Consider the following 27,946-nt stretch of genomic DNA (forward strand, 5'->3'; position numbering starts at 1 on the left):
CTAATATAATAGATGAATACTTGCACAGAATAAGTGTGTTTGTCCTCAAATAGGATAGAAAACCCCTATTGCAAAGAGCCAAGAGGAATATGAGAAAAAGCCCAACTAAATTGATTTCTGCAAGGTGCTGGGAGTGGGGGGCTGTGTGCAATGGGGTTTTTTTTGGTTGGGTTTTTTTGGGGTGGTTTTTTTGGTTCATGGTAAATTTCAAGAGAAAAATAATGACATGTAATGTGGGCTAAAGCTCGTCATCAGTTGATGACTGAAGTTTGCCAAGCCTAGGCCTCAGGCGAGTGCCAATGTGAGACAGAAATGCCATTTTAGAGAGCCAAACAGGACTTGTCTCTTCTCCCCCCTTCCCTCCCCCCCCTTTTTTTTTTTAAACTCAAATATGAATGTTTGAAAAAGCGCAGGAAGCTGCAGTGTTGAAGACAACAGATTAGTGGGCAAATGGCTAGATCAAAACTGCATTTTTCCCTTCCAAACAGACTTTGCGAAATCTATATTTAATAATTGTAATAATTGAGTAATTCCTCTTTTGGCCTGCACAGCAGAGAACTGTGACACATTAAGCCATCATGTATTTCCAAAGGTTTTAAATATAGTATTATTCAAACCTTTTTCTATTTTAGTGGGAACCCAATGTACTAATTAATACACCTAGGTAAGGGCAAGTCACCTTGGCTTAGCTGATGGGTAATGACTAGGTACAGATTCAAAAAAGCCTGACATTATGAACACTACCAACTCCCTCTGACTACAGTCCTGAGCATCCCTTGGCTTATTGGGGATGCCTGATTTTGCAAGTTGGTAGATAAAGGATGCTCCAAGAATCCTACCCAAAAAAGAAATTTAAAAAAAGAGTCAGGAATGAGAGCAAGAGTTTCAAGAGATGAATGAGCATCTGATCAAGTCTTGTATGTGCTATCTTCCTCACAGTAGGCAGTACTTCTGAAGCAGAAAGAATACAAAAAAGATCTGTCAGCTCAGTGGGAACACTTCAGTGACTTCACATTTTACATGCAGATTGTTACTTTAATGCCTCAGCACAGCAGCAATGTTTGGGTTACAGTTTGAGTTGCAGTTTAATAAGGTAAGAAACAAACAGGGATGTCAATGAAACTTGATAGATTATTTAGTTAAACAACTATGACTTTCTGCAATGGGTGAGTGGAAAGATGGAGCATGGAGAAAGGTAAGTGTAGCTCTGATACCTCATATTTCATACCTGAAACCGTACTGCATGTAATTCTTTCTCAGCCTGTGCTCAGATTACTTAGATCGCTCTTTGCCTGATGTCAGTGTTTCTCAGACTCACCTGCAACTTTAATACTAACCTAGTTCTTGCAAACAAATAGGAAAACTGATGCCTTTTAATCACCACCCAAACAAACTCACAAAGTAGGTCAGAGTAGGTCAATAAGGTGCCTTCTCCTCACAAATAAAGAACAAGATATTGATGACACTGCAAAGCTCCCCAAAGTATGCCTGCAGTTCAGTCATTATCAAAGCATCAGAGCTGTAGAGACACCCTCTGGGAAATCACAGACAGAGCAAAGCTTCTTGCTGTTGCAACCATACTGCTTCAGTCTCCAAGCTGCTCACAGAAAGGATAGCAAGTGTACTCTGTACTGGAGTTTTCGGTGCTTGTCCTTCTGCTTGCTAACTGTACTTCCCCTTCCACCACACAGTGTCATAGCATGTTATGAATATGAGTTATGATTAATAAAAATATTGATTATTATTTATTGATATAAAAATGTAGCCCGCTGGCCACTGATAGAATGGGATTTCACCAGGCTGTGACCATATGAAGTAAAGACATAAACTTAGTCTAGGTGAAGCATGGGCAGAGCATGGGCAGTGCATGTGCCTGTTTACCAGAGGGAGGACATATCCCTTGTTTATCAGACTTTCTGATGCCTGGGTTCTTTGTCCTTTTCCTGCATTCCTTGGACCCCTGCAGGAGGGCAGGGGAGAGGGAGATCACACCTGGACATGCCAGGACTTGTTCTGGGTTTGGGGTGGGCCCGTTTGGCCCTACCACCACACAGCAGTAGCTGCTCTGCACAGTGTCCCACTGAGAGTACTTTTTCCTGACCCAAACACATCTGGACAGCAACAAGCAGCACACCCAACTTGGGTCCAGCAAGCTGCACTCTGCATGCAAATCTGCTGTATGCTTTCAAACCAGAAGTAGCTCCTAAACCTCAACCAAAAAATAAACATACTAAGTCTTCTTATGTAGAAAGTAACAACAAATTAAACATACAACAGCTATGTATTTGCATGGTCACACCCAGGTCTTTTAAATATTAAATGGTATTGCATTATCATCATTCTTTAATAATAATAAAAATAACTCTGCTGAGGTCCTCACCTGTGAAAGGATAACACAGCCTGTCTTCTGGAGAATGGTCCTTCAAGAAAGGCAGAGATGACACAAAGGAATACCCTTCTTTGTCACAAAATTTACTTCTCAGTCTATTGAAAAGTGACCCAAGACTACCCTTCTGTCCTGAGTTGTCCAGATTGTCCTTGGAGGTGTCGTCGGGCTCTGGAGATGAAAGAAGGAGGTACTTTTCGTTACAGTTAAATGTGTCATCCATGGGACCCCCTGCAGGATTCTCTTTAAAGGTAAACTTTTCCAGAAGTCCCGGGACATCCTCCATCCTAGGGCAAGGTGATTTCTGAGGTATACTGGTTGTCTTGGAAGGCCTGCTGTGAGGACTGTAGACAGGGCAGGATACTTTCTTGCTATAATGCCCTGGAGATCTCTCTTCAGAGCCAACAGAAAAACTGGATGTATTTGAGAAAGGCCTCCCATTTGCTAAATAGTCTCCTGCCCACTCCCCTGCTTTAAGCTCCTGTGGCTGAGTGTTATTTGTTCTATTACTGTTAATGTTCCTTTGGCTTAGGGAACAGCCAGGAGCACTGGAGAAGCTGAAGAAAGCTTGTTCTGAAGAGGCTTTGACTTTGCTGACCGAGTCCTGCTTTAGTCCTTCTGGAGATGATGTTAGAGGTTCCAAAATGGACCTTTTGATGGCATTGGCTATGAGCTTTAGTGGTGATTTTGGGCAGCCAGCTGTATGCTCCCTGGAAGCTGCATCTGGACCTCTCAGAGAATCTTTTGTGTCAACTGGCAAAGCTGGTGGAGCACCATCTGCAAATAAGAGAGGCACAGGACAAGAGAGTTTGAACCCATCTCTTCTCCAGTCATCACCCTTCTCCTCTGAAGTCCACAGTGCTTCTTTGTTTTGTCCTATGTCTACCCTGCTTGAATCATATGACAAGGGTTGCTGTTGACTACAAAATATCAGCTTCTTTTCTGTCTGCTTTAATTCTTGCTCAAGGTTTTCTTCTGGGTGCCGTGTATTTTTGCCATCTTTCTCTTTCAAATCCAGAAAAGATAACAATTTTTTCTTCCTATTAAAATCTGCTTCAGAGGTGTGTTTCTGGGTTTTTTCCTTCCAGCCCTTTGTTGTGTATGCCCCAACATCACTATTTGCATCTTCAGGCTCCGAAAAATCAGCAGCCAGTGTCCCATTCCCAGGAAAATGTCTGGTGCTGCTCTGCAAAGGACAATGAGGCACATAGGGATGGATTTCTTCAGGCATCTCTTTAGATTTTTCTTTTCTTTGAAATACTGGGCTGTAGGGTTTGAAATGATCTCTTGTAACTTCTGTTGGTTTCTTGTGAGAAGCCAGCTGTGCATGAAAAAAATATTATTTTAGGGGTAGACATACAATTTAGTGTTATATTTTATTTTGTATAATAAAAGTGTAATATTAATGTAATGCTAATAAACATAACATTTAATTTGTATCTATGTACATACATATGTGGATAATACAACAAGTCTTTGTCTCTAAAGGGCTGATATTTCTCTAGAAGTGGAGATCTAAAGCTATGGGAAATATTAATAGTCTTGAAATAATGCTAAGAATCTGTCATATCTTTATGAATTTCCATTAGTATTTTCCTCAGAAAGAAGCAGTCCTATCCACAGGAAAATAAAAAAGAGCAGATCAACTCTATTCTCCCATGTTATTCCAGCTGCATCACCTCAGAGTTCCCAACAAGCACAAGAGACCATCATCTGTCCTCTCCAATTGCTTTTATAATATTCAGTGCTTACACTGTGCAGGTAGGAATGAATGAAGTGACCCAGCAAAGACTGTAAAATGCAAGACAGTAGTTTTAAACCATTCAATCAGTTCCCTCTTATGATTATTTTTCTTTTGATGAAGATATGATCATTACACTAGCCACCAAAATACTCTGCTGGAGATAGTAACAAGGATAAATGCCCATATTATCCAGCTAGTGGGATGGAAACTAGGCATTTTTCCTTCTTGAAAGGAAGGCATTTTATCCTCACTGCTATGTGATAAGGGACAGTGTGAAGATTCAATTCCTATTTTCACTTTTGTGCCAAATTCCCAAATTCACAGGGATGAAGCCACTAATCTGTCTTCTCACTTCCCAGAAGCATCAGAAGTAAGGCAATAACAATTACTCCCTGTTTCACAATTGTATTTGATGACTAAAATTAATATTGGCTAGGATCTTGGAAAAACTTGAGAAACACCAATAAACAAATGATCACCATCTTAATCCTCTTTCTTTTAGAGAAAGTAAAAGGCTGCTAAGCACCACTTACGGAGTGGGAGCTGCACAGAGTCACCTCTCCTCATGTGCAGCATGGCTAGGCAGCACTGCGCAGCTCTGCTCCCCTGGGATGTTCCCTTCCTGTCCCTATTGTCCTGGACCGGATTTGAACCACCACCATGGACATGGAAGACTTGATTTGATACTTTTTTTTAACACTAACCCTGAGGTCAAGCAATTTTAAGCATGTTTAACCCAAAGGGTGAGGACAGCATAGTAGGACATGAAGTACATAGGCTGATCCTCACTCCACCTGGCTCCAGCACCAGGAGACGTGCTGCCCTTTACTTGGAACCATCAGTCATGACTCCTGCTGCAGCGTTGCCCTTACAGCAGGCCCACCCTTCCTCAGCCTTCAAAAATAAACTCATTTTTTAAAAGTAGAAAATGGAAATCCTCGGTTCTGAAGGAAGCTAAAGATGCTGCTGAGCCATGGGAGGCATGCAGCCATGGGAGACATCCTACTAGTTAAGGAAAGAGGTCTTCTGCCCATCAAATGCAAGAGGTGAACATTAGACAAGGGCACACCGACCTCCAAGGGCTGCAACAGCCTGAAATCCTCCAGCCTCCTGTGCTGGGTTTCCTACAGCTGGCATTATACAAGTCCTTACCACAGCTCCCAGATGTGGTCTCCAAGGCTGGTAGCAGCACTCACCTTTCACCTAGTGATGCATAACAATCAAGTGGCATTTAAGCCACTCAGATGTGATATCCTCTCACCCCACCACCACTGGCATATGGCTGTGTCCAACAAGCCACACATTTCCATACAGCTCCACAAGCATGCAGGGAAACCAATGGCCAGCTTGGGAGCACCAGGGGACAGAGGCTTGGGAATTTTCCTCTCCTCTAGGCAGAAAATATGGCACAGAGGAACTACCATGCTGGAAGGAAAGGGCAGGGTGGTGGTGCTTACGTGCTGACTGTTGCAACAAGGTTAGTGCCTAGCTCTCAGTGCACCTGGGATCTGAATCTCAAAGCAAAAGTGACTTAACTGCATGGGTTTATTAATCAGAGTATCAGTGTCTTTTCCCTATGTATAGCACAGGTATAAGTCCAACTTTAGCTGGTTACTGTGAGAACAAAAACTATCTGAAAGACCAGAGGATGCTCAGACAGCTGCTGAGGGCAAACATACCCCAACAATAGTTACATTCTTTTTTTTCCCTCTGTACAATTCTCCTTTGTACCTGTGTTTGAGGGTGATCCTCTTCAGGACCGCTTTGACAGCTGGTTGAGCTCTCCTTCCAGTGTAGCCCATGTTTCTTGCTGGACAGTAAAGGGCAACCTGCCAAAGACACTTACTTTACCATCACATTTGTATTGCTTTTGTCTTAAATAAAGCTTGCAATTAAAGAATGAGAAGCACAGAAAACTAAAAAGTCATCTGGATACAGCTGTACCTGAAGAAATGACCTACACTAATGAAGTTTCTGGTCTCACTCAAACAGGTGTGCACATGCTATGCCAAACACATGTTGACATTTTCAGTGGTGGACCTGAGCTGCTTCCACTTTTTGGCAGGATGTCATGAAGCAGCTTTTGAGTTCCTGGAAACTTTCTGGGAAAACAGCCTTCTTTAGAGGGCTTTCAGGCATTAAAGGCAGAGGTAGTCAAAACAAGCAGCAACTTTTGAGGCTTTGGGTAGCTCTGAGAAATGAAGAAAATAGACGACTTCTGAGAGGGCTGTTCATCAGAATGGGAAAGAAATGAGAAAGCAACCACCTGCAGGCAATAAGGACAAAAATAATCCTGTGGCCTTCCAGGCCAAGCCAATGGCAACAGGCTGGGCATTTCTAAGATCAGGCAAGGTAGCTAACTGCTAAAAGCCTTAAACCAAAACTAGCACAAGCAGACTCAAGACCTGCTGGAAGAAAAAGAAGGGAGGTAACTTGCACCTGCAGGGAGTCAGAAGAGCTCTCTTATATTTGTGCTTGTAGGAATGTTACATAATAAATAATCTTTGTAAAGAAGAAAAGTATCTCGAGCCAAGATATTACATGTCAAGCTATAACATCACAAGTATATTTATAGCTCAATTATTAACTTCCAAACCCAGCTATTAGTTCTGAAAACTACAAAGGCTCCCAAAGCACACTTAAGTTATTCTACACAGGAGTTAGAAGCTGTGTAAGGACACAACGGGGAGCTAAGATAGTTCTTGTACATGAATGTCAGAAAAGGTAAGACAGAGAGAGAGGCCAATTTTCCTCTGTCTCACCTATTTGTTGCCAGTCTTGATGCAATTTGTTACATTGCATCAAGAACAGAGGGAAGGAACTCCCGCAGGGACTAGCAAACAGGGTTGAATTGAGCCATGCAAAAACATGAGACTCCAGAATTAGGATTAAAACTTCCCACTATCACCTGCATAAGTGATCCAGAGGAGTTTAGTCTGGTCCACTCAAGTACATGAGTCTCCTGACTCGTTCAAATGTCATGGCTCACCACACCAAGGGGAAAGGCAACTGCTGGTGCAGTGATAGCCATAACACTGATGGGGGCATAAGCCCACAGCCCAGGGGTCTGCAGGGTAACAACATGCGCCTGTGAGAACAACTGCTTCTCACTACAGCTCTCACAGGCATGCATTATCTTACAAGGACAAGGCCTACACATGTGAGAACACAGCTTTGTGCAAAGCCACAGCAGCAATGGATTTATTCCCACCAAAAGGCAGCCTTCATGTTCAAAACAGGATTTAAACCCCCAGTTCCCTAGGGCACTATCATGATTTGCTTGGCCCAAAAGCTACTCCAACTGACCAAGATAAATTAAGCGTGTGGTGTTCCCTGTGGCCGTGCGACTGGGATTAAAGATTTTGAAAGGTAATATCCTGCTCTGAGCCTTCCAGCCAATAAAACCATGACACTGATTTCCTTTCTTTGGCTGTGCACCTCGTGCTGTTTATGAAACATATGTGTTTTGGGAAATAAGCCTGAGAAGGAGACATTTTTCTTTCATGTGACTTATGATCATATGAATTCTTGTAACCAAACATTACATGGATTAAATATAGAACCGTAGATTTACTGGATTCCCCTAGAGAATTAAAAATGCCTTTAATCTATTCCCACTATGTGCTTTACACCTCGTTTTAATAGCAGACTTGAGCTCCGGACAAATCCATGCAGTGCAACACTTCCCTCTCTAAGGCTTTTAGCTCCCTCTAGAGCCCTTCAGAGGCACACGGAAGTTTTTAATAAAATGGTGGGGAAATGAATTGGCAAACAATTAAGTAATGCACTTGCTGAGAACAAGCTGAAAATGACTCGAAATTAACAAGTGACCCCAGTCTTCACTCCTTTCCCAGAATAGTTTTTTTTTTGCTTTTTTCTACCTTGAATATGGAATAAGCATCATTTTAGTTTGATCTTTTAAAAACTGAGATCAGTTAAGGCAAGATTTTAAATCCAAATTTTTGGTGAGGCCAACATCTGATTTTGATTCAATCCTAAAATGCTGTACAGTGCTCAGAGACAGCCCTGAGGCTGACATAGGTGCCACGAGACTTCGAGGGCACCCTGCTCTGCCTCTTCATCCTGGGCATGGATGAGCCTCCCCCAAGGTCAGACATCCCACATAGCTGCTCCAGAGAAGCCTCTTGGAGCACAGCAAGTTCCCACACCTCAGAGGTGCATTGAATCCCAGGGAACGCAGCCCTCTTGGGGCTTATCTGGTGAGATGCTGGTAAGCTCACACAGCTCCCATACTGGGATTGTCAGATCTGGCAGGTACCTGTGACTCCATAATGAGCACAGGGCAGGCCAGGGTGCATTTTCAGAGGAGCTGTGCCAAGACAGGGGGGCAACCCTGTTATGAGCAGCAACCCTGGCTGTGAGGGGTTACCACACCGTGTTTTAGAAGTGAGATGAGTGCAGACAGTCACTACAGAAATCACTGCATTCCTGTGCCATTTGGGTCAGCCCAAACCAACTGAAAGTGCTAGAGGACAAGAACCACTAACACTCTTTCCAGTTTACTTCTTGGTTTGGCTGTTAGCACTCTTCCTTTCAGTAACCCAGAAACCTGTTTTTTTCCAGCTAAAAAGAGATGATAGAGTGCTTATAGATGGGTGTAAGTAGGCATCTCCAGGGGCATTTCTCACAAGAGATACTCAAAATGTTAGATCTGCACCTAATGAAATGCAGCAGTCAGTGCAGGTAGGGCTGGAGAGAGAACAGTGGTTCTGGGATAGGGATACATTTTCTTAGCTGGAGAATTAGAGCAGACACCACTTGCTGGTGGGTGAAATAACATAAGGAACAGTCACCCAGGGAATTTGATCTCCTGAGGACAAGGAAATGGAAAATATTTGTTGCATTTTAGATCTCTGGCTTCTCATCTAGTGACTCAAAACCAGAAAACTTTTAAAGGAAAGCAGGAGAAACAGACATTTAGGAGGCAAGGAAACAGAAGACAGCACAAACAAGACAAAATTCATTCTTGGGCTTTACTCACTTGTTTGGAGTTTTCTCCTCCAATTCTGATACTTATTGTATGCTGTGGAGTGAAAACTGTTGGCTCTCTGTAGTGCTGAACAGAATCAGAAAAGACACATGGTCAGCTAACGTAGCAAAAGCTAGAGAGTGAAAATAGAAGAAAAAAAGAAAGGGGAGAAAAACAGCTTAAATGGAGTGTGGGGTGGTTTTCTAAGCAGTAAGAAAACCCGGAAGCAATGCAGGTTCTACTGCTGCGGCAGGGCCAGGAGAGGGCAGCGATGGGTGGCGACAGATGCTCGGAAGAAAATTGCTGCTGGAATTCTTACTCAGCCTCAACCCAGCACTTGCTCTTTCCTCTGTGAAGCCCGCAGGAGCAGAAAGGCAGGCGAGGGGACAGAGGCTTCAGGATAATGCAGCTGCGGGAGGCTGCAGAGCTGAGAGGCTGTTCACGTACACTTAGACAAACCTGTCTGGTGTGGTGGGGAGGAAGGTGATGGTGGGGAGAAAGGTGGCCATAGCAACTGGAGGTGGGGGAAGAGTATGAAACCATGAAAGGAAAAAGATAAAATCCTATACTGACTGCACAGGGACACACACTGCTAGGCACGCTTCGGGGTTTGCTGCTGTCCTTACTTTGCCCTAAACAAGGGCTTGGTTATTCAAGAGTACATTTTACTTGCTGATTTGAAAAGCATACATGGGCTGGGGGTGGTGGAAAATGGGAAGAAGTTAATGACAATGGCATTTTATTTTTTGCAAAATCGTTTCTTTAGCTGTTTTTAACACATCTTTCAGTTCTGGCCTGTTCCAGCTCTAGAAGGGAATTTCCATTTGGAGGCAGACTGTTCCTAAATCTCTCCCCATCACCTTGTTAACTACAGCCATTCCTCCTTGTGCTTTCACTGGACACAAACATTTGAAACAGCTGCTGACAGCAATACAAATTGAATGACTCAGAGCTCTCTAGTGCCTCCCAGCGTCAGCCCTGCTTGAGAACACTGCAAATAATGCATCGGCTGCTAATAAAGTCTACACTTCACCGATGGCAAAACATTCATCTCACCCTGGCAAGCAAAGCAAGAGGCACAACTGCTCCAGGTTACTTTGCATCATGGAAATGCTGTTTCATCTATAGCACCCAAAAGTCATAACCCCCACACCCCACCCCCAGTTAAGGACACTTAAGAGGTACAGCCTGGCCTCTGCTTTGAAAACTTCTCCCAGTCCTGACTTCAGCCCTCAAAAGAGGCTGCTTAAAGGATGCCCAGGTTAGGATCCTGCTTACCATCGGCAACTTTAGATGTTTTGGGGCTTTCCTCTGGTACCACAGGGCTCCTGCTGAGTGATGCCCACCTCTGGAAAGGGCTCAGGCAGACAGAGGGTTCAGGCAATGAGGTCCCTCCTTCATTCACTTCAGAGTTTGAGTCACCATTAAAATCAGACTCCAGCTCAGAGCTACAAGGGAAGGAGGGCAAGATGCAAAGAAAGTGGGACACGTCAGAAGATGCATAAAATGGAGATACACACTACCTTTCATTGCAGTAAGCACCAGTATCAGCCCTACAGCCATGAGGTGACAGAGAAATAGCTGTTTTGCAGTCAGACCTGGTATTCTCATTGTGCTTCATTCACTGTCGCTATTACAGGACTGTAACTTGCAGTTGCTATACAGTTCAGATATCCATTTCCCCATCAGACTTCGCATGCCCAGGTTTGCACCCACAACTGCATTCAGTACCTGGAATCAAACTGGCATTGAGAGAAGCTTGAGGTGAAGCACTGCACTGCGTGGTTTGCAGAGACAGGTCCTTCTGCCTGCAAGGCCATACCAAAATGAAGAGAGGGAAATGGCAGTATTTGCAACGCAGCACACTGCCTAGGCCCAAGGGTCAAAACTATTTTTCATCTTTTCCCTTTCCCAAGACTTTTGGAAATAAGAGGCATGCCATAGGGAGCTCACAGGAGGCCAAATTCAGGGCAGCCTGCTCTGACCATGACCAACAATTCAATACAGTTACTGTTGGATGTCACCTCATCTCCCCTTTGGGACCTGGAATCAGCTTCATTCTCTTGGTGGCACTGGCTGCTGAGTGTTCATCACTTGGCAGGTGGCAGGGGATGGAACAGTCCCCTCCTGCAATGTGACTGCTGCCTCTGCAATTGCACTGCTGGCAGAAGGCAAAGCCAAGGAGAGCTTCTGAGGAACTTCTGAGGGATGGGAATCTCACCTAGCATTCAGTTTAGGGGAACTCATACTGGAAATCATGCAGCATCAACTGTTTTGACCAAGAGGTGACATCTGTGGCTTGGATAAGGCCTCTGTAAAACTCAGGTATTTTGTATAAAAAATAAGCAACCAAACTTCAGGAGCTGCTGGGACAGACTTAACAGGAAGAGTAATGAGGCCCCCAAGCTGATCACAGAGGTAGGTTTTAGCATCTTTTTCCTTTAATGTAACTAAAGATATGTCACACAAACACACATGAATGGCATACACATTGTGACCTTACCTCTGAGAAGGATAATGAGAGGTTTAGGTGATTATTAGTCTGTTTTTTTTAAAACAGTCATAAGATTTGTTTCATTTCTTAAGCCAGACTGTAAGGAACAGGCATTTGCAAGCTGCCTGACATGACCACATGCCCACTGCCATAAACAAACATGCCATCACCCCAGTCAGCCTATTTTTAATGCAAACAACATTGCTAAGCTAGTTTATAGATCTCTTGTGATGATTAATAGCTGTATCTAAAAAAAAAGAAAGAAAAGAAGTAGCTTATGCTGTGAGTAGTCCTTTAGTCAGGGCAGGGAAAAGCTGGTTTCTGTTTATATAGTACTGCCTTGTAGAAAGTAAAGATTTCTTTCAGCAGCCCAAGGCATAGCCCAGGAGGTGGGAGGAAGAACAACTGAATAAAAGGCTGTAGACACTATAAAGCCAGGGCAAATGCCATATGGGTATTGCCTACCAGTCCTGCACCCCCACCACTTCACCAGCAGCGCTGGGAGGCCAGGGCCAGCAAGGCAGTGAGGATGAGAGCACAGCTCCAGGTGCATTGTTCTCTCCATAGGCTAAATCAGAGCAGCTTTAAATTTCACCACTAATACATACTTGTTAGGTGTCTTTCAAGCTATGTCAAGCATGTATATGTGTATATATAAAATACAAATAGATGAAGACTTTGATAGCTGATATCCTGTGTGGATGGGGAGAAACCACACTGAGATTGGGCAGAACGCCACACAAAAGAAAAAGACCTGCCATTAACATTGATTGATATATTTCTCTTTCAAAGAGCAAAATGTTTATTTTCCTTGGCTGGCAAGGACATAAGTGCTTAAGTACAAAGCTTCTCCTCTAAACTCTGCTTAATAGGTGGTCATTATTCACAAGTACCTAAAGCCTCAACTGCAAAGCTGTGTTACCAAGCTGGTGGTTTTCCCCATCCCACCAAGTGCCCCACAGTTCAGAAGTGCCATTTGTCACTTTCTATTTCTCTCATCCCCCATTTTTAGACAGGGGTTGTCCTTGACAAAATGGTGTGAAGCAAAGTGTGCCCAAGCTGCTGCAGCAGTGGGAGACTGACCTCAGAGCTGCTGGCACCAGTCATGCTGGCGACAGAGAAGGCAGCACCCCTCACACCATGTGCTCCTGGCAGGGAACCAGGGGCTTCTCTGTCCAGCCACAGCAGGGGCTGCTGCAGAGAAGGAGCTGTTCACTTGAATCAGAGGGATTAGTCGACTCTCATTGCTGCCTGGGCACCCCAGGGGCACCACAAGCTGCAGGCTGTCAGTGAGGGATACACAAACTTCACAGATAGGTCTGTCAAATAGGTAGGATACCCTTCCCCAAGCTCTCCATCCCTCATGGGAGAGGAACCCTGGAGAGGTTCATTCTTCCCCAGAAGAGCACCCAGACCCATGCATCAGAGCACAAATGCCATTTAAAAATCACAAGAGGGAATGGTAGAAAGTTGTATTCCACAAGCTACACAGCACCTTGAAGAGATGTTAAAGGTTGTCAGTCTTTGAAGGAGCTTCCTTACAGAGCAATGGTTCTGTGTTTGCAACACTGAAGGTTTTCAGTTTGCCCCTGCCCCCCTCCCCCCCCCCTTTTTTTTTTTTTTTTAGTATCTCCTTATCATCTTTTTCAGTCCTCAGTAAGGGAAACTGCTTCACCCTGGAGCTACCAATCTAATCTTTGGATGGAATGAACTTCACAGAATCCTGCCCCAAAAGCCAATGTATTCTAATTTGTGTGCAGAAATGAGGCTTCCTCCGGGCACTCCCCAGTGATCACCAACTTTCATATTTCTTGGGGGTGGACAGGCTCAAATACCCAGGGAGAGGCCCAGGGTGCAGAGCTGCAGGATGATACCCAAGGTGGGAGAAGGCAAGGTCAGAGGATGCACCTTTCACCACAACACACCCAGTGCCTTAATCCCTGAACCAGCATTTTTTGGTCCATAAAGAATTGAACGCAGGCTGATCAGGACCATGTTTTGCTCTGATTCAGGCCCTTGTGTGGGATGTGAATATTTGAAGATTTCCTGCAAAGTGAGTCATGTGTCTGGGGGATTTATGGCTGTGGTGAAGAGCAATTGTTATTCTGAGTGGTTTGTCTGCTGGTTTTTTTCCTCTCCTTGTAAGTACATTCAGTACTATTACTTTATCTTTTTTTCCTTACAGTTCCAGAGAAAACTAAGCTGCTCTTAGGAGTCTTTTTAACAGGCTTACTTGTATTTTAAAGTACCTGCTTGCATCACTGGTGACCATGACTCTGATAGCAAGAAGGTTGTGTTCAGTCATCTCCTCCTCAGGAATGATCCTCACGGTGGCCCACTCAGGGGAAGGGGGTGAGAACCAGCTCTCCACATCAGGGCACTTGGGGATGCTCTTCGCCTTCTTTGGGGAGGTGGGCTCATCAGCTGTGGGCAGGTGGTGGTCTGGGAAAGCACAAAGCTGGGTGTTAGGGGCAAGCTGAAGCAAAGGAGTCTTCAGGGGGGACCTTACTTCCTTGGCCAGCAGCAGTGGTTTCTGCAAGGGACCCCATGTGTCCCCACAGGTGCAGGTGAGCTGTACACACTGACAGCCCTTTGAACCTGCAGATCTGTGGTACATCCCTGCTGGGATTCATCCACTCCACAAAGATGCAATGAGGAAATTTCAGGTGCAGCCTGCAGGTCCTCACTGCTTAGTGAGACAGCCATCCAGGCTGGGTCACTGGTGGCAGTAGTAACAAAAACATGCCAGCCATTCAAGCAGGGATTTCAGGCCATGATATACATCTGCATGTGGAAGGAGGCAGATGGACCAGCCTGGCTGAGGTGGCTAAATCTCTATCATTTTATTGTAAGTTTAGGTCAATTTAGGACAGTGGAAATGAGCAAAACAAACACAGGCTCTTCAGAAGGCTATTTTTGAGTGAGTACAGCAAATACAGACACTGATTTGGGAAAAGAAGCAGCACAACAGCACTTAAATAGCATGAGCCCTGTACTTTGCATTCAGGTAGGAGAAATATAGAATAAACCTAAGTTTCCCCTCACTCATCCCAGGTGATGCAGACAGAGCCAAAGGGAGAAGATTATCTATTCCTATAAAGTCCTTAATTTTTGAGCAACCTCATTTATCCACAACTTCCTGCACAAACAAGTAGAAATAAATCAGTGGCACAAGTTCCCTTGGGGCTTGGTGCAGAAGGGACAAATGATAAGCTCTGGGAGAGTGGCTTTGCTCAGTTCACCTCCCATGTGAGGTATTTTTGCTACATTTAATTCAACACTGTTGCTCCTAATGTACACCTGAATGTGTGAGACAACCAACCCCCAAAATCAGACATCTATTAGAGAAAATTATCTAGTAAATACCAATTAAACTCTTCTTTAACTTGCAGCTCCTTCATTTATTGTACATGAAAAACAAACCACCCAGGAGCAAGAGTGCTACAAGCAAAGCCCAGATGCATTAGGAAGATTATAGACACCATGGCACTCGAGTGCTGACCCACAGGACCCTCTGGAGCAGCAAGGCTGTCCCTCAGCCATCACACATCTGTTTGGTCACAGCCCAGGGGCAGCAGAAGCAGATATGGCAGGTATTGTGGGTGCACATCCCATATCACACCAAGCCCTAATCCCATCTCAGATCACTTGGTCCATCCATCACTGTCTCTGTCACTGCTACCATTTTTGTGAAGCAAGGCCCTCTAAACAAGCTGTAACAGCAGAACTTCACCTTTACTCTGCATGATTCAGGTAGTTCCTTGTCTCCTTCAGAAAAAGAAAACGGGTGTTCCAAGCTTCTGCACCTCTCCCAGTTATTGCTTGTGCTCAGCCCCTTTCTATGTTTGAAAGTAAGCACCTCTGAGGAAAGCCTGGCTGCTGGTGGCAGGAATGACTGTACTACTTATGCCAGCCAGGTGAAATTCCCTTACTTGCACTCCCAGACTGAGTAACATGGCTTGGTGGTAATTTTTTTTAGCAGTTTTACCCACTACAATTTTCCCAAGCAGCACAGAGCATTGTGCTTTTCAAAAGGCTGTAGTGATTTCTGGTTTTCCACCCTTCATAAAAGCCAATGTTTTTTCTTGGCTTGAAAACTCCTCAAGAATTCATTACTCACAAGAGTGTTGGATGGGTTTTGTTTGGGGTTTGAAAAAAAAAAAAAAAAGATTCTATGTACAAGAAGCCAAAGAGGACGGAGGAGTGGCTGGCTACTTCTCCAGAGCAAAGTTCTCCCATGTGAAAACATATGCTCAGCCTCTACATCCAACTCATTTGCACCACAGCAGACATGTGCTTCTCCACCACACAGATTTCATTTCCTTTAGGAGATGGAGGAAACTCATCCCTTTCTGATTTTTGTGTCTAACTTTCACTTTGGCCAAGCCAGGCCACCCACCTCAAACACACTAATGGTCAGCTCCCTGCAAGCCCAGCAGTATTCTGGTGATGATGAGTCAATGGGGCACAGCTGCCCACAGCTTGGGGACCTTCCTTGCTTGGGGGCATGAAACCCTTCCGGGAATGGTCCACTCTCCCCCAGAGCTGGACTGGACCATGAGGAGCCATTTCTACTCTCCAGAAGTAGAGTAGAAAGCAGCACTGAGCCAATTTGTATAACCTAGTCCTTCAGCTCAACCTTCTCCCTGAGAGATGCTGCATTTTATATGAAAATCAGAGCAGGTAAAACCAAACAACTTTGCCAGCTCTGTCTATAAGCTTTGTACCCATGCTGGCAATAAGCACTGGCCAAGGTCATTGCACATGGCTGTTAAAGTCAGTTTTGATATTTGCTTGCGTGCTCAGTGCATTAATACTTTCCCCACCATGCTGACAGGAAAGAGAAGAAAACATGTTTATGACTAACAGACACACAGCTGGAGAGCATTGAAACCCACAGACAGACAGACTACCTAAAAATCATTCCCAGCTTGGTTCCTGCATGTATTCAAGTCAACAAGTCCCTCTGCAACAGCCTGTTACACAGACAGTTTTCAGTCATTATAGACATAATAGGCAGAGCTGGCAAAGGACCTTAGGATGTAATTCAGTCTACCAGATAACTGTTAGGGGTGGCACTGTCACTTCTCTCTAAAGACTTATGCTTCTGTGCTTGGTTTTCTTCCTCCCTTCTCCCTCTCTCCTTTTTGATATCATGGTATATCCCTTTCTTGAATTCTGCACCTAGAAGCTCATCCTCTCAGCAATCTGTTAGGCAGCCAAATCCTTTTTTGAGTAAGGTATAAGTTTGCATTCCCAGAAATACCTATCAGGTTTAAGATCAGCATCAACCTCTACCTAGTGAAAGGTGTCCCTGCCCAAGGCAGGGAGGTTGGTCTAGGTCTTTAAAAGGTCCCTTCCAACCCAAACCACTCCAGGATTAGAAAGCAGACTCACTCCTTACTAATATTTTAATCAATATTTGCATTGTGATATATGAAGTTGAATAAACCACATTACACCTAACTCCATAAAAGCAGAAACTGCACCATCTTGGTGTTTCAGTCTGTGGGATGCCCATGTGTGTACATGAACCTAAACACTGGTCACATATTCCAAAAGATTAAAGTAAATGTGACTGTTTCTCATCAAAGGGCTGCACCTTTGGAACAGGCTGAAAAAAAAAAACCAAACCAAACCCCAACAAACCAACAAAAAACCCACACACAGACAAAAACCCAAAGATGTCACAGGCACCAAGTTGTCAGGGTTTTTTGAAGGCTCTGATGATGCTGCACCATTTCAGTGGCCTCTCCTAGAAGGCAGCCCTTCCTGCAGCACCAGACCAAACTCTCAGCTCCATGGGTGGGTGCTGCATGGTGAAAACAGCTCAGCAGAGCTCTGCAGGCTCTCACAAGAGAGAGATTTCCACCCCTGGAACAAAAGGGGTAGGGATCACGTGCAGAGAGCAGGGACAAGTTGCTGCTGCTGGATGCGTGTGAACACCTCGGAAGAAGAGCATGGCCAGCTCCAGCAAGCACCTGGAGGCTGCACAGGCCTGGGGCAGACCACCTGCCTCTGCACAACCAGGCAAATTGATCCCGCTGGTGTGGTGGGTTGAAATTTCCCCCCCCAACATTCAACACTGGCCATTACTGCAGCAATTCTTAAAGGAGTTTTTAAAAGGATAAACACAATCTGATACAAATGAGAAAGCTGAGACTCCTTTAAACCTCTTATTTTGCACAAAAAAGGTAAGAAGGGCTGTCTGAACTAATTTCTCCTGAGCTGGTCCAAAGGTCAGGTACTTGCACAAAGGTGAGGCACGCAGTTTTGCTCCCAAACAGAGGCTAGCCTAAATAAGAAGCGGCCTTTGTATCTTTTCATGCCAGCTGGGAAGCTTGTATCTCTGATTGTATCCTGGGTTGCCACCCATCCTTGCAGCGCCTGCAGTCAGGTCCTGGGTAAAATGTTGCAGTGATCCTGAGTAAGGCGACAGTGAATTTTTGTGAATCTGTCTCCAGAGTGGAAAGCAGGCTCTCAACCTCAGTTCCCTCCTTTTCATCGCACTGCATGTTGAGAGTTAGGCATCCCAGAATGGCATCTCTAATGATCATTGCAAATAACTGGTCAGGGACCATGCTGGCTGCTAAACCAGCCCTCAGGGAGGAGGCAGACAGAGCTTTGCTGGAGGTCAAGCTGTGCTCAGACAGGGGATAAATCCATGCTGTTTGGCACTTCTGGGCATATGCAGCAACCCCACCACCATCCCTGCTCTCTGGGGAAGCTCAAGGTCTTGCAGAATAATTAAGGTGGACATCCAGCTCCTAAATCCAAGGTGGAATTACCACAAAAGCTCCACGATAACTGATTTTGCTAGTGCACAAGTCCTTTCCTAAGTCTGTGCCTGGCTCTGCTTACCCCCATTGTCCTACTTCTTAACCAGAACACATAAAAATGGCCTTATTGCTATTCCTTAAGGGGAAGGGGCCTGCAGATAGACCAAGCCATGTGTCTGGAGTTACCTGAGCAGCCTGCCATGCTACAGGCACCTCTGTGACAGGCCAGTACTCTTGCTCCACATCAAGTCTCCTCCCCAGGACAGAAGGGTTTCTACTAGAAGCTATGAGACTGAGTCAGAGGAATTGAACTTTTTAAGACAAACACACACCATGTAAAAAAGAAGTATCCGGCCTGGGGGACAAAAAAGGGCACAGCCCCATTTCCTGCCAGTGCAAATTAGTGCTGTACCACTGACCTCTGTGGGACAGGCAGCACCAGCCATTATCGGAGGAGAACCCAGTCCTCAGGAAACAGTCACTCAAAATAGCATTTGCATAAGATCTTACTTCATTTCCATCACACTCACTTTAAATTTCCTACTATGTCTCAGCATGCTAAAGACCTCCAGCAGTGAGTATGCCTGCTCTCTAGCAGAGTTTGGACTGGAGTCCTTACTAATCCTTTGCCAAAATGTTAGAATAGTTTACCCGAGGAGAGGGTCACAGACAAGCCGTACATAGGAGGCATTAATCTTGGGTCACGGTCACCCAACCAGATCTCTGCCATGTGAGTGCGTCTGCAGGGACAGGCAGCACACACCACAAGAATCTCACAGCACACTGCTGGGCAGTTAAAGTGGAAACGTCCTAACCCCTACTGACTTGTGTTTTCTAGGTGCTAAAGTTTGCTTAGCTAGTCAGTCTGAGTGAGCCAAGGAGCTAACATGCTAATTCCCAAATCCTCCATGTCCTTTGTTGCTTTCCTGCACTGAGGTGAGGGGAAGCAAGCAGGCAGGGCAGCCCTCCCAGCTCTGCTCAGCAAGGAGCCATGGGTCCTTTGCAGCTCAGTGTTTATGCTGTTTTATGGACTACACTTACACAACTGTAACCTGCTGTCTGAAAGTCTGATGGAATTAAGAGAATTTAAGTTTTCTGTTCCTTAAGTTGTAAATCTCCTTATTCTGCTGTCATCCACAGCACGATGATCCTTCTCATTCATCATGTCTCCCAAATGCTTTGTTTGGCCACTCCATTATCTTTTCATTAATCTCCTGATTCTGCTCTCCCCTGCCATACACAGTGTGCCTTGCCTGACTCCCTACCTTCTGGTTGCCTTTCCCCAGCTTTCTCAGAGTGAGTCCCAGCTACCACCTGCCAGTCAGCAGGTTTCTTATGTTCCCTACCCTTGTCTTCCAGCTCCAAATCTCAACACACCTCACCCAACTATAGGCTGGCTCTGGTATTGAGCTGGGCAGTTTCTGGGTTTGTGGACATCTTGCTGGCACCACAGCAGGTGGACCTGGCCTGAGGCAAGGGCTTGGAGGGACTCTGCTGGACAAAGCAACGGGAAAGCTCTGCAGTATCACAAAACCAGGCTCATGCTTCCTACTCTTAAGCCAGATGACAAAACCACAGGTTCCAAATGGAGAGTGGGGCCAGGCAGAGTTGAAGCACAGCAGAGCAGGCAGTGTCTGCACTTCCTCACCTGGCGCTGTACAGGCAGGCAGGAGCAGGTGGGGCTGTATTCCACCTTGCTAGCCTGAGAGCACTGGACACAGGGATGAAGGACACACTGCACCACAGAAGGGTGCAGGCAGCTGGCCCCTGGAGAATGCACTGATGGCCCAGCTAGAGCCTGGGATGAAAGTGAATAAACTCACTGCAAACTGGCAGCAGCATTTCAGCACACAAGCTGTACTGCCTGTCTCCTCAGTGCAAGCATCTCTCCTCAGTCAGAGCTCTCCTGATCAGAGTACTTGACTGACTTGCTCTGAGAGCAAATAACATGGCTTTGCCTTTTTTTTTTGGCATGGGGGTGTTGGTGTTCTTCATGTAAGCAATGGAGCCTAGCTGCCTTCAGTTATTTAAGCAGCAGCAATACAGCCAGTGATTTCAAGAGAACAATCCTGAATTCTTCTGGCCATCCCACTCAAACATGATGAAAAAGTTCAATAAACAATTTCTCCTTTGTCTGCCTTTCAAAACCTACCTCATCTTCCTCATACAGAATGAAAAATGACTGTTTTCCTTACAGGGCAAGGAGTTAGCTTAGCTGTCTAGTAAATGAGAAGTATTCCTAAAGCTTCATCTGCAGGGCTGACATCCAGGTTGGCACTCACCCCAGGGTCAGGGCTGTTCAAAACATCTCCTGCAGCCCCCACAGATGCAAACCTCTTTCCAATGAAGCACACTTTTATTCTCCTTTAAGTGTTATGCCAAGTTTTCTCAATATTGTGCCAGCTCACCCTTCTATTTCACATAGCAATTTTTGCACCAAGTCTCAAATGAGTTAGAGATGCAGCCAGGGAAGGACAAAGATCCCTCTGCAATGCTAGGAAAGTCTACAAAACTCAAAAGTGAGCCTTACTGCAGCTGTACACATATGGTCAAGGAGCATAAATATTGTTATTCTCCAGAGCACCAATAATCCAAACACCACAGGCATTTACTCACTAAAGGTAAATCAATGAGGATGTTTGGAAATGGCCATCTTCAGTCCATTTGTGACTTTCTGGTGTACTTACAGGAATTCACCCATCAGATCCTGCAGAGCAGATTGGACCACTCAAGGGAGTTTGTACCAAAGAGCAGAGTAGGCAACAAAGCAACCCAAGCCTGTGGGACAACACAGCAAGGTAGTGAGCTCACCTGCCAACCTGCACTCAGAGCCCCAGGCTTACCACATGTAACCTAAAAAGTTGCTATTTACCCTTTTTTTTTTTTCCCCTTTGGTTGTTTGTGTATGTGGGGGGGTGGGTGGGGTGGTGTTAGTATGTTTTTGTACCAGTATCCTCAGTGATCTGGAGGTATTTCAGCATCTAACAAGGCTTTCAAGCAGCACCACTCCTACAAAGGCTCTGTGCCCAGCAGCAATAGCCAAGGAGGTAGCACTACAGTAATACCATGTGAGCCAAGACCCAGCTTTGCAGAAGGGACAGCCCCAGAAGTCATCATGAAGCCCAAAACCAAAGATGAATAAAGCTCTCGATAAGTAACAAAAACATGCCAGCCATTCAAGCTGGACCAAGGACTCATGGATCTCAAGTGCTCTTGTGACCACCTCAGTTCACCTTCCTCCCTCAGGTACAAGAGCAAAGTGGAGAGCCCAGCATAGCAGCAGCAAAGTCATGTCTGCAATATGCTGCATATTACAGACATGAGCTACATGAATATTCTTAAATCCCTGAAAGCTTACAATTAGTTTTGTTAGTCATTTTCTCCTGCAGTGATTTTAAGGTAGTTTCTATGCATGGAAATACAGGACAGGCATCCCTCAGGCTACCAGGCACCTGTGCTGGTTTTGCTCAAGCTAAACAGGAGCAGCCTGTCATGCTGAAAGAGTGCAACCCCATCCCTGCACAGCAGAGCATCACTGCCAGTCCCTCACAGGAACCAAGGGAGGTTTTGCATGGAGTACTGACCTGTGCAGACCCAATCCAAGACTGATGCTGTCTCAATCTCAGCACCACCACGGAACTGCCTGGCATGGCTGGGCCATATCATCTCTACTAGACCAGTCAAAAAGGTCAAGCTCAGATTTCTGAAAGCATAACGCTCAGAGCTGCTTACTATTCCTCCAGGGCTATCCAACTGCAGTTAACAGTAGGTAAGCTCCTTCTGCTACCACAAAACAGAAAGGCATGATCGCATGCCTTTCATGGCAGAAGCTTTGCTACACACCAGCCCAGTTTAGCATGGTAAAGGTGCAGTGTTACATGCTGGTGTCTCTCACACACACCATGCCAATCCAGCACTGCACAGAGAAGCATTGAAACCTATTTCCATATTACACCACACTTGGTGGTGCAATTGCAATGGCTTCTGCTTAGGTGATGAAAACTCCATGGTCCTATGACAGTCCCTGGTACAGGACCCCTTCAGAAACCTGCCCAGGAGCAGCGTGCTGCTATGTATGTGGCAAAGGAGAGGCCCTTTCCAAAGGGGCTTAGCATCGGCCCACCCGGGCCTTCCCAGACAGCTCTCAGCACCTTCTACAATTACCACTTACAAGGTGTTGATCACTCCAGCATCTGAATGCCCCCACTGATAATGCCAGGGCCAACAAACAGACATGAGCAGGAGATGTTATTTACTGGCAAGTTCTTCATGACAAGGCAGTCCAACTTTCTGTACGGCCTGCTGCTGCTCATCTGCCAAACCAGTGTCAGGCAAATCACATTCCTGTGACCTGGCAAGGAGATGACAAGGGCTCAGGAAGCAGCCAAATTTGGGCAGAGCCAAGCCCCTTCTGGGGCAGCTGGACTGAGTTGGCTGTTTTCTCCAAGCCTTGGGCAGAGCACGTGCTGCCCACAATGGCACAAAGACTGAACTCTGCCAAATAACATCCCCCTCCTCACTGGGAGCACTGGGCCAAGTGCCTCTGACACCAGCTGGCTCAGGGCAGCTGTGTTATATCAGCTTTGCTCAGGAGCAGCAGCTCCGTGTGTGCCTCTGCCTGTCTTGGACAAAAATGGTCAAAGATGCTCCACTGAAAAATCTTCAAACAAGCCAGCTGCAGCAGTCCCCATCAAGTCAATACCACCATGCCTAAGCAGCCAGAAGTATTAACATTTATCTTCCTGCCTCCTCATTAGCTGGTTTTAAGTCACAGGAAGGGAATTAACTTTTAAGCAAGGCACAGTGAGGGCTCCCATTGGTATTTCTTGGCCCAGGCGAGTCAGACCAACCGGGAGCCCCACACAAGCAAAACAGGAGAGTGAGCCCTGCTGAGCTAGGCAAAGTATGAAAGCTTCAACTTATACACACCCAGGAAACAGCCCTGAAGGCAGATGAAAAATGGAAAAAGAGCTAGGAAACAACAAATTCTAAGATGATATCAGCCTTCCTGCTTTGGGCCACAACACACCCAGCACGCTGGTGGCCTGGAATAATATTTCCACAGGGAGGCTGATCCAGGAAATGCCCACAAGAGCACCCTGATCCATGTGGCTTGGGGGGCTCCTCACATCAAACACAAGGTCTGGTGGCTGATTGGGTCGAGACTGCCCAGTTTGGCCCTCAAAGGTGCTAAGAAACTGTTCATACTCACTGCTGGCAGTGAGAGGGGACTGTGCTTTGAGGGCAGACAGCTCAGCACCTACCACCCCACAGCTCAAGAAAAAGCAGACAAGAAAAATCTGATTTCATACAGCCCTGCCCCTGTTGCCTATCTGCTGATGGTCTTGTTCAGTCAGGGGCAGAAAGAAGGAAGCCTACTGGAATTAGGCCTTGCAGCCTCCATTCGGGATGTGATCTTTTGTCACCTCTGACATCTCATTTTTGTGACTCCCTGAGGCCATGAAGGGGGCAGTACTTACCCTCAGCTGCTCCAGCCATTCAGGACTGGCCAGAGCATTCAGGTCCACAGGTGAAAAGCACCACTGAAATCCCAGGTGCTGCTCTTGACAGAAGGTGGGTGCTCACGTACCCACAAGTGGCACACAGCTCACTTTCTCTGCTGTGCAAGTGGTCCAATACAGCACAGTGCCTCTTCATAAAGACCATGGCCTAACCTGTGTCCTGCTTTTCCAGCTGGCAAACCTGCGGCTCTTCACCTGCCAATCAACTGTGCCACTCCATAAGTTATTCACAGGATGAGTGGACTCTGGCCATGTATGGAGCTGCTGACTAAGGCAATGACTGGAGCAAACAGTTTTGATGTAGAGCTACTCAAACGCAGGCAGCTCTGATGGCAAAATCAAACACCAGTTGGCATCAAACAACTTGAATTAAGAAATTCACTCAGCAGACCACAATCTGGTTTGTAGCACAGCCAGTACACCTCACTGACTCTTTTGACTTCTTAACATGTAATAGGGGAAAAAAAAAAATATTGAAAATTGAGTCCTGCTTACAATACAACAATGCTTTGGGACAGCTCTGGGGTAGAATGAAGGCATCTTCATACCAATGCTGTGAAACAACAGCTGAAATGTGCCCAGCAAGATCAGGGATGAGAGATACAGAGCAGAGGGAAGCACAGCAGCACCCGGGAAGCACAGTCCATGTGTCACTAAGTGGGGATGGGGAAACTACAACACCTCTGTTTTGGTTAGATCTTGGTCTTACTGCAGCATACTGGTTACTAGCCCATACCAGACTAAAATCTGAGGCCAAACATGTTACAGCTTTGGCTATGCCCCGGAGCCTCAGCTTCAAAACGTGTAAGGCTGCATGGACGGATCCCTGTGTTAAGAGTTCTCAAATGTTGCATCAAGGTATTTCACAGATTTGCCTTAAGAAACTGTAGGGCTTCTAGCTGCATGCCCAAACTGCCAACTGCACAGACTAAGTTTTCATCACATCTGAGAAAGTGGCAGACATATGTCTGTCCTTGAAAAAGGACTCCTCACAGTGCTAGGACATTTCACAGATTTCAGTTCTTGCCACCTTTCTCCTATTTTTTTCTTCAGGTCTCCTTCATTCCTATGCAGATGTAATTCCCATGTTATGGCAGCTAACAATGTAAACAATAAAGACAACTGTGGGGATATTGTCCTTATGCAATGGGGCCAGACTGCCTGCTTGGCTTCCAACCACCAGTGCCTACAAGTGATTTCCTGCTGCCCTTTCTCCAGTCATGGCATGGTGATAGGCTCCTCCACATCTCCCCATCTACCTGTCCCTACAATCAGGAGTCTGTATTCTTCCATATCCCTCTGGGCCCATGTTGGCACCTACACAAGTTCTTCAGCAGCAAAATACTTTTTCAAAGTGTTCATCACTTACTTGATGAACAGACACTTCCAAACTCAGACACAAAACACAGCCAGGGCAAAGCAGGACAGAACCCAAAGCACCTGACTCATGAATGTATCCAGGACAGTACACAGTAATGCTCTAATATCAACTAAGAAAAATAAAAATAAATAGAGAGAAAGGCAAGATCAACTCACTGAAAACTTACAAGTTATGCTGAATGTACATATGTATGGAAAATGCTTCTCAAACAAAACCTGCTATAAACATGTCATTTCTGTCATTTTAGACTAGATTCCTATTTTATTGGAGCAATCTGTGTTCATCTGGTACATTAATGCATGTAATAAGAGTTCAGAGTGCAGCCACAATGGGTTCAGTCTCTAGAGTTGATCAGTGTCTGCTGAAATAATTATTTGTTCTTGCACAAGGGCTCAAACCACTAAAAACCTTAAAACAAAACACATGAATTAAGACCTGTAGAATAAATGTTGATAAATCAAATTCAAGACTAGCAACATGCAGATTTCTTTGCCCTTTCACACTTCAAAAGACCACATCAGAAATTCCAGCCATTTCAAACAAGTTTGAGATGACATCAAAGCTTTCCTTCTTTTTATCTTAACATAGTTCATGAAGAAAAGGAAAGAGACTTGGGGAAATATTTGCATGACTAATATATATACTTGGATCAAGCATTAATACATTACATTTTCTGATCTACAGCAATATGATCTTCCATGCAAAAAATCAAGTAATCTGTAAGCATGTCATGCCTTTGAAAACATAAATATTAATGCAGAAGTCAAGGCATTTCAGAACTCATTGATTGGAATTTGAGGAATGAGTGAGCCAGAAATTAAAGCCAATTATAGTAACTAATTGCCATAATGTTGTGGAAGAACTCAGTCCATAGCTCTAGATTAAGGTTGGAATACATATAGAAGCAACTTTCACTGCAATTTTATAGCTGTAGCAGCCTAGAAGAAACAAAGATGAATAGACATTGATCTCCTTGGTAGAGCTAACGAAAGGCTGTTATTTGAATATGAGCAATTTTAAGAAGGTTTGCCTGTACTGTGGTTTTTTTCCTAAGTAAGTATGCTTAAGAACTGCAAGATCTTTTTCATTATCAAGCATTAGCAGAGTTATAAAGGAAGATTACCTTCACAGAATCCTGACATGTTTGGTTTTCATTAACAGAACCTAGGCAGGTAATGCCATCTTGCTTTGAGAATGAAAGATTAGTCTGGTAGTATTAAAACAAACAAATAAAAAACCCAAAACAACAAAAACAAAACCACAAGGCACATCTGTGTATGTACTTCCAATCCAAATGAACCTGGTGGCAACAGACAAGTTCAGAACCCACTGGAATCAGAAGAAGGAGGAGGAAGACAGAACAACTCCTGAGCCTGCCAGACACAGCAAATGTCACTTCTGTACTTCTGGTGCTACAATGGCCTCTATAACTTCAAGTGCCTTTCAAGTCTTAGAAAGCATTAACTATGTAAGGAGACACTAGTCATCTGCTCCAAACCCATGATTTTTGGAAGGCACCCAGTTCAGTGGTAGCTCAAGACCAGAATAGCAGCCCATTTGCCTTTCAAACATGCACTGATGCCCATTCCAGCTATGGGAAGAGACAAAGGATTTGTGTTTTGGGGTGCACTTGTAACAGCATGTACTTGCTGGAGACAGAGCACTGGAGCTTTTGGAAAGAGCTCAGTACAACAGCTGTTGGAGGATTCAAGCCTCCTACTCATAAGGAGGTCTGCTCATGCAGCCAGAGGAAGACAGCAGTCCCAAATTAGGTTTGTTAATTGACTTGGCACTTAACTTGCTAATCTCTTCCTCTAGCAGCATTAATGGAAACAAAACAGGGAATATTTGGTTTTATCATGTAATGGTTTTTAGTAGAGTGAAGGAACTAACAGACTTGCTCCCCTCACATAGCTCATTTTGTCTGCTTTCTTTTCCATACAATGTGTCCTGTTCTCTCCACTATTGTTCCACGGCATGGACTGTTTACTGCTAGGGTACATTGCTCCAGTCATAGGATTTGCTAGCAATTTTATACTTTGGACCTTCTGTGCTACCACGAAACACAATTACTACAAATCTAGGCTCTAACATTACCCCAGTTGCAAGCTATTGTACTGGCATTTCAGCATGAATAAGTGAAACTCTGAGAACAGCATGAACCTCTGATGCTTCTCAAGGCTTCAGTGCCAAACAAATCATCACTTTCTGCAGCTACAAAATCCTCCTCTTGATGTTTTCATGCCACTGCCTCTGCCTAAAGCAATCAAGTAAAGATGGCAAAAATAAGCCTGCTCTGAACTGCAAAGAGTAAATTCAGTTTTACCCAAATTTCTTTGTCCTTTGCAATTCAGGAAGTGCCAAGTGTTGTCTTAAATGGTATTCCTTGCCCTAAGTTTTTATTATGCAAATCATCTCCATCTCAGTAAACTTTCTACTGTGCATGATGGCTTTTTCTTTGGCAGGGAAGATGGAATAGTTGACCAGGAACAACATTTGTTGTTCTTCAGCAATGTTGTCTTTAGAAATGATTTTTTTTTTCCCAAGTGTTGCTATCATTCAATCAAGCCTCATAAGGCTACATTTCTATTAAAAAACCCACACAATTTTCTCATTAAATTATTTGGGCTATTCTTTCTGGGATTTGTTG

General features: G+C 44.9%; 1 protein-coding gene across 6 annotated transcripts in view; it reads right to left on the minus strand.

The window, feature by feature from the left end:
- Positions 1 to 27,946, minus strand: part of MICAL2 (microtubule associated monooxygenase, calponin and LIM domain containing 2) — a 118,860-nt gene that overhangs the window by 15,785 nt on the left and 75,129 nt on the right. For 5 of the 6 annotated variants that reach the window (XM_068147966.1, XM_068147965.1, XM_068147964.1 and 2 more), the window contains 5 exons: positions 13,864 to 14,056; positions 10,399 to 10,568; positions 9,133 to 9,207; positions 5,862 to 5,959; positions 2,381 to 3,707 (listed from right to left, as the gene is read on the minus strand). In XM_068147966.1, coding sequence (XP_068004067.1) covers positions 2,381 to 3,707; positions 5,862 to 5,959; positions 9,133 to 9,207; positions 10,399 to 10,568; positions 13,864 to 14,056 — 1,863 coding nt within the window. Of the gene's footprint in view, positions 1 to 2,380; positions 3,708 to 5,861; positions 5,960 to 9,132; positions 9,208 to 10,398; positions 10,569 to 13,863; positions 14,057 to 27,946 lie in introns of those variants that run through there. The other variant, XM_068147968.1, reaches the window with a different exon arrangement.

Source organism: Melanerpes formicivorus, unplaced genomic scaffold, assembly GCF_026170545.1.
Source record: "Melanerpes formicivorus ecotype bairdi unplaced genomic scaffold, bMelFor1.0.p_v2 SCAF_16, whole genome shotgun sequence".
NCBI lineage: Eukaryota > Metazoa > Chordata > Aves > Piciformes > Picidae > Melanerpes > Melanerpes formicivorus.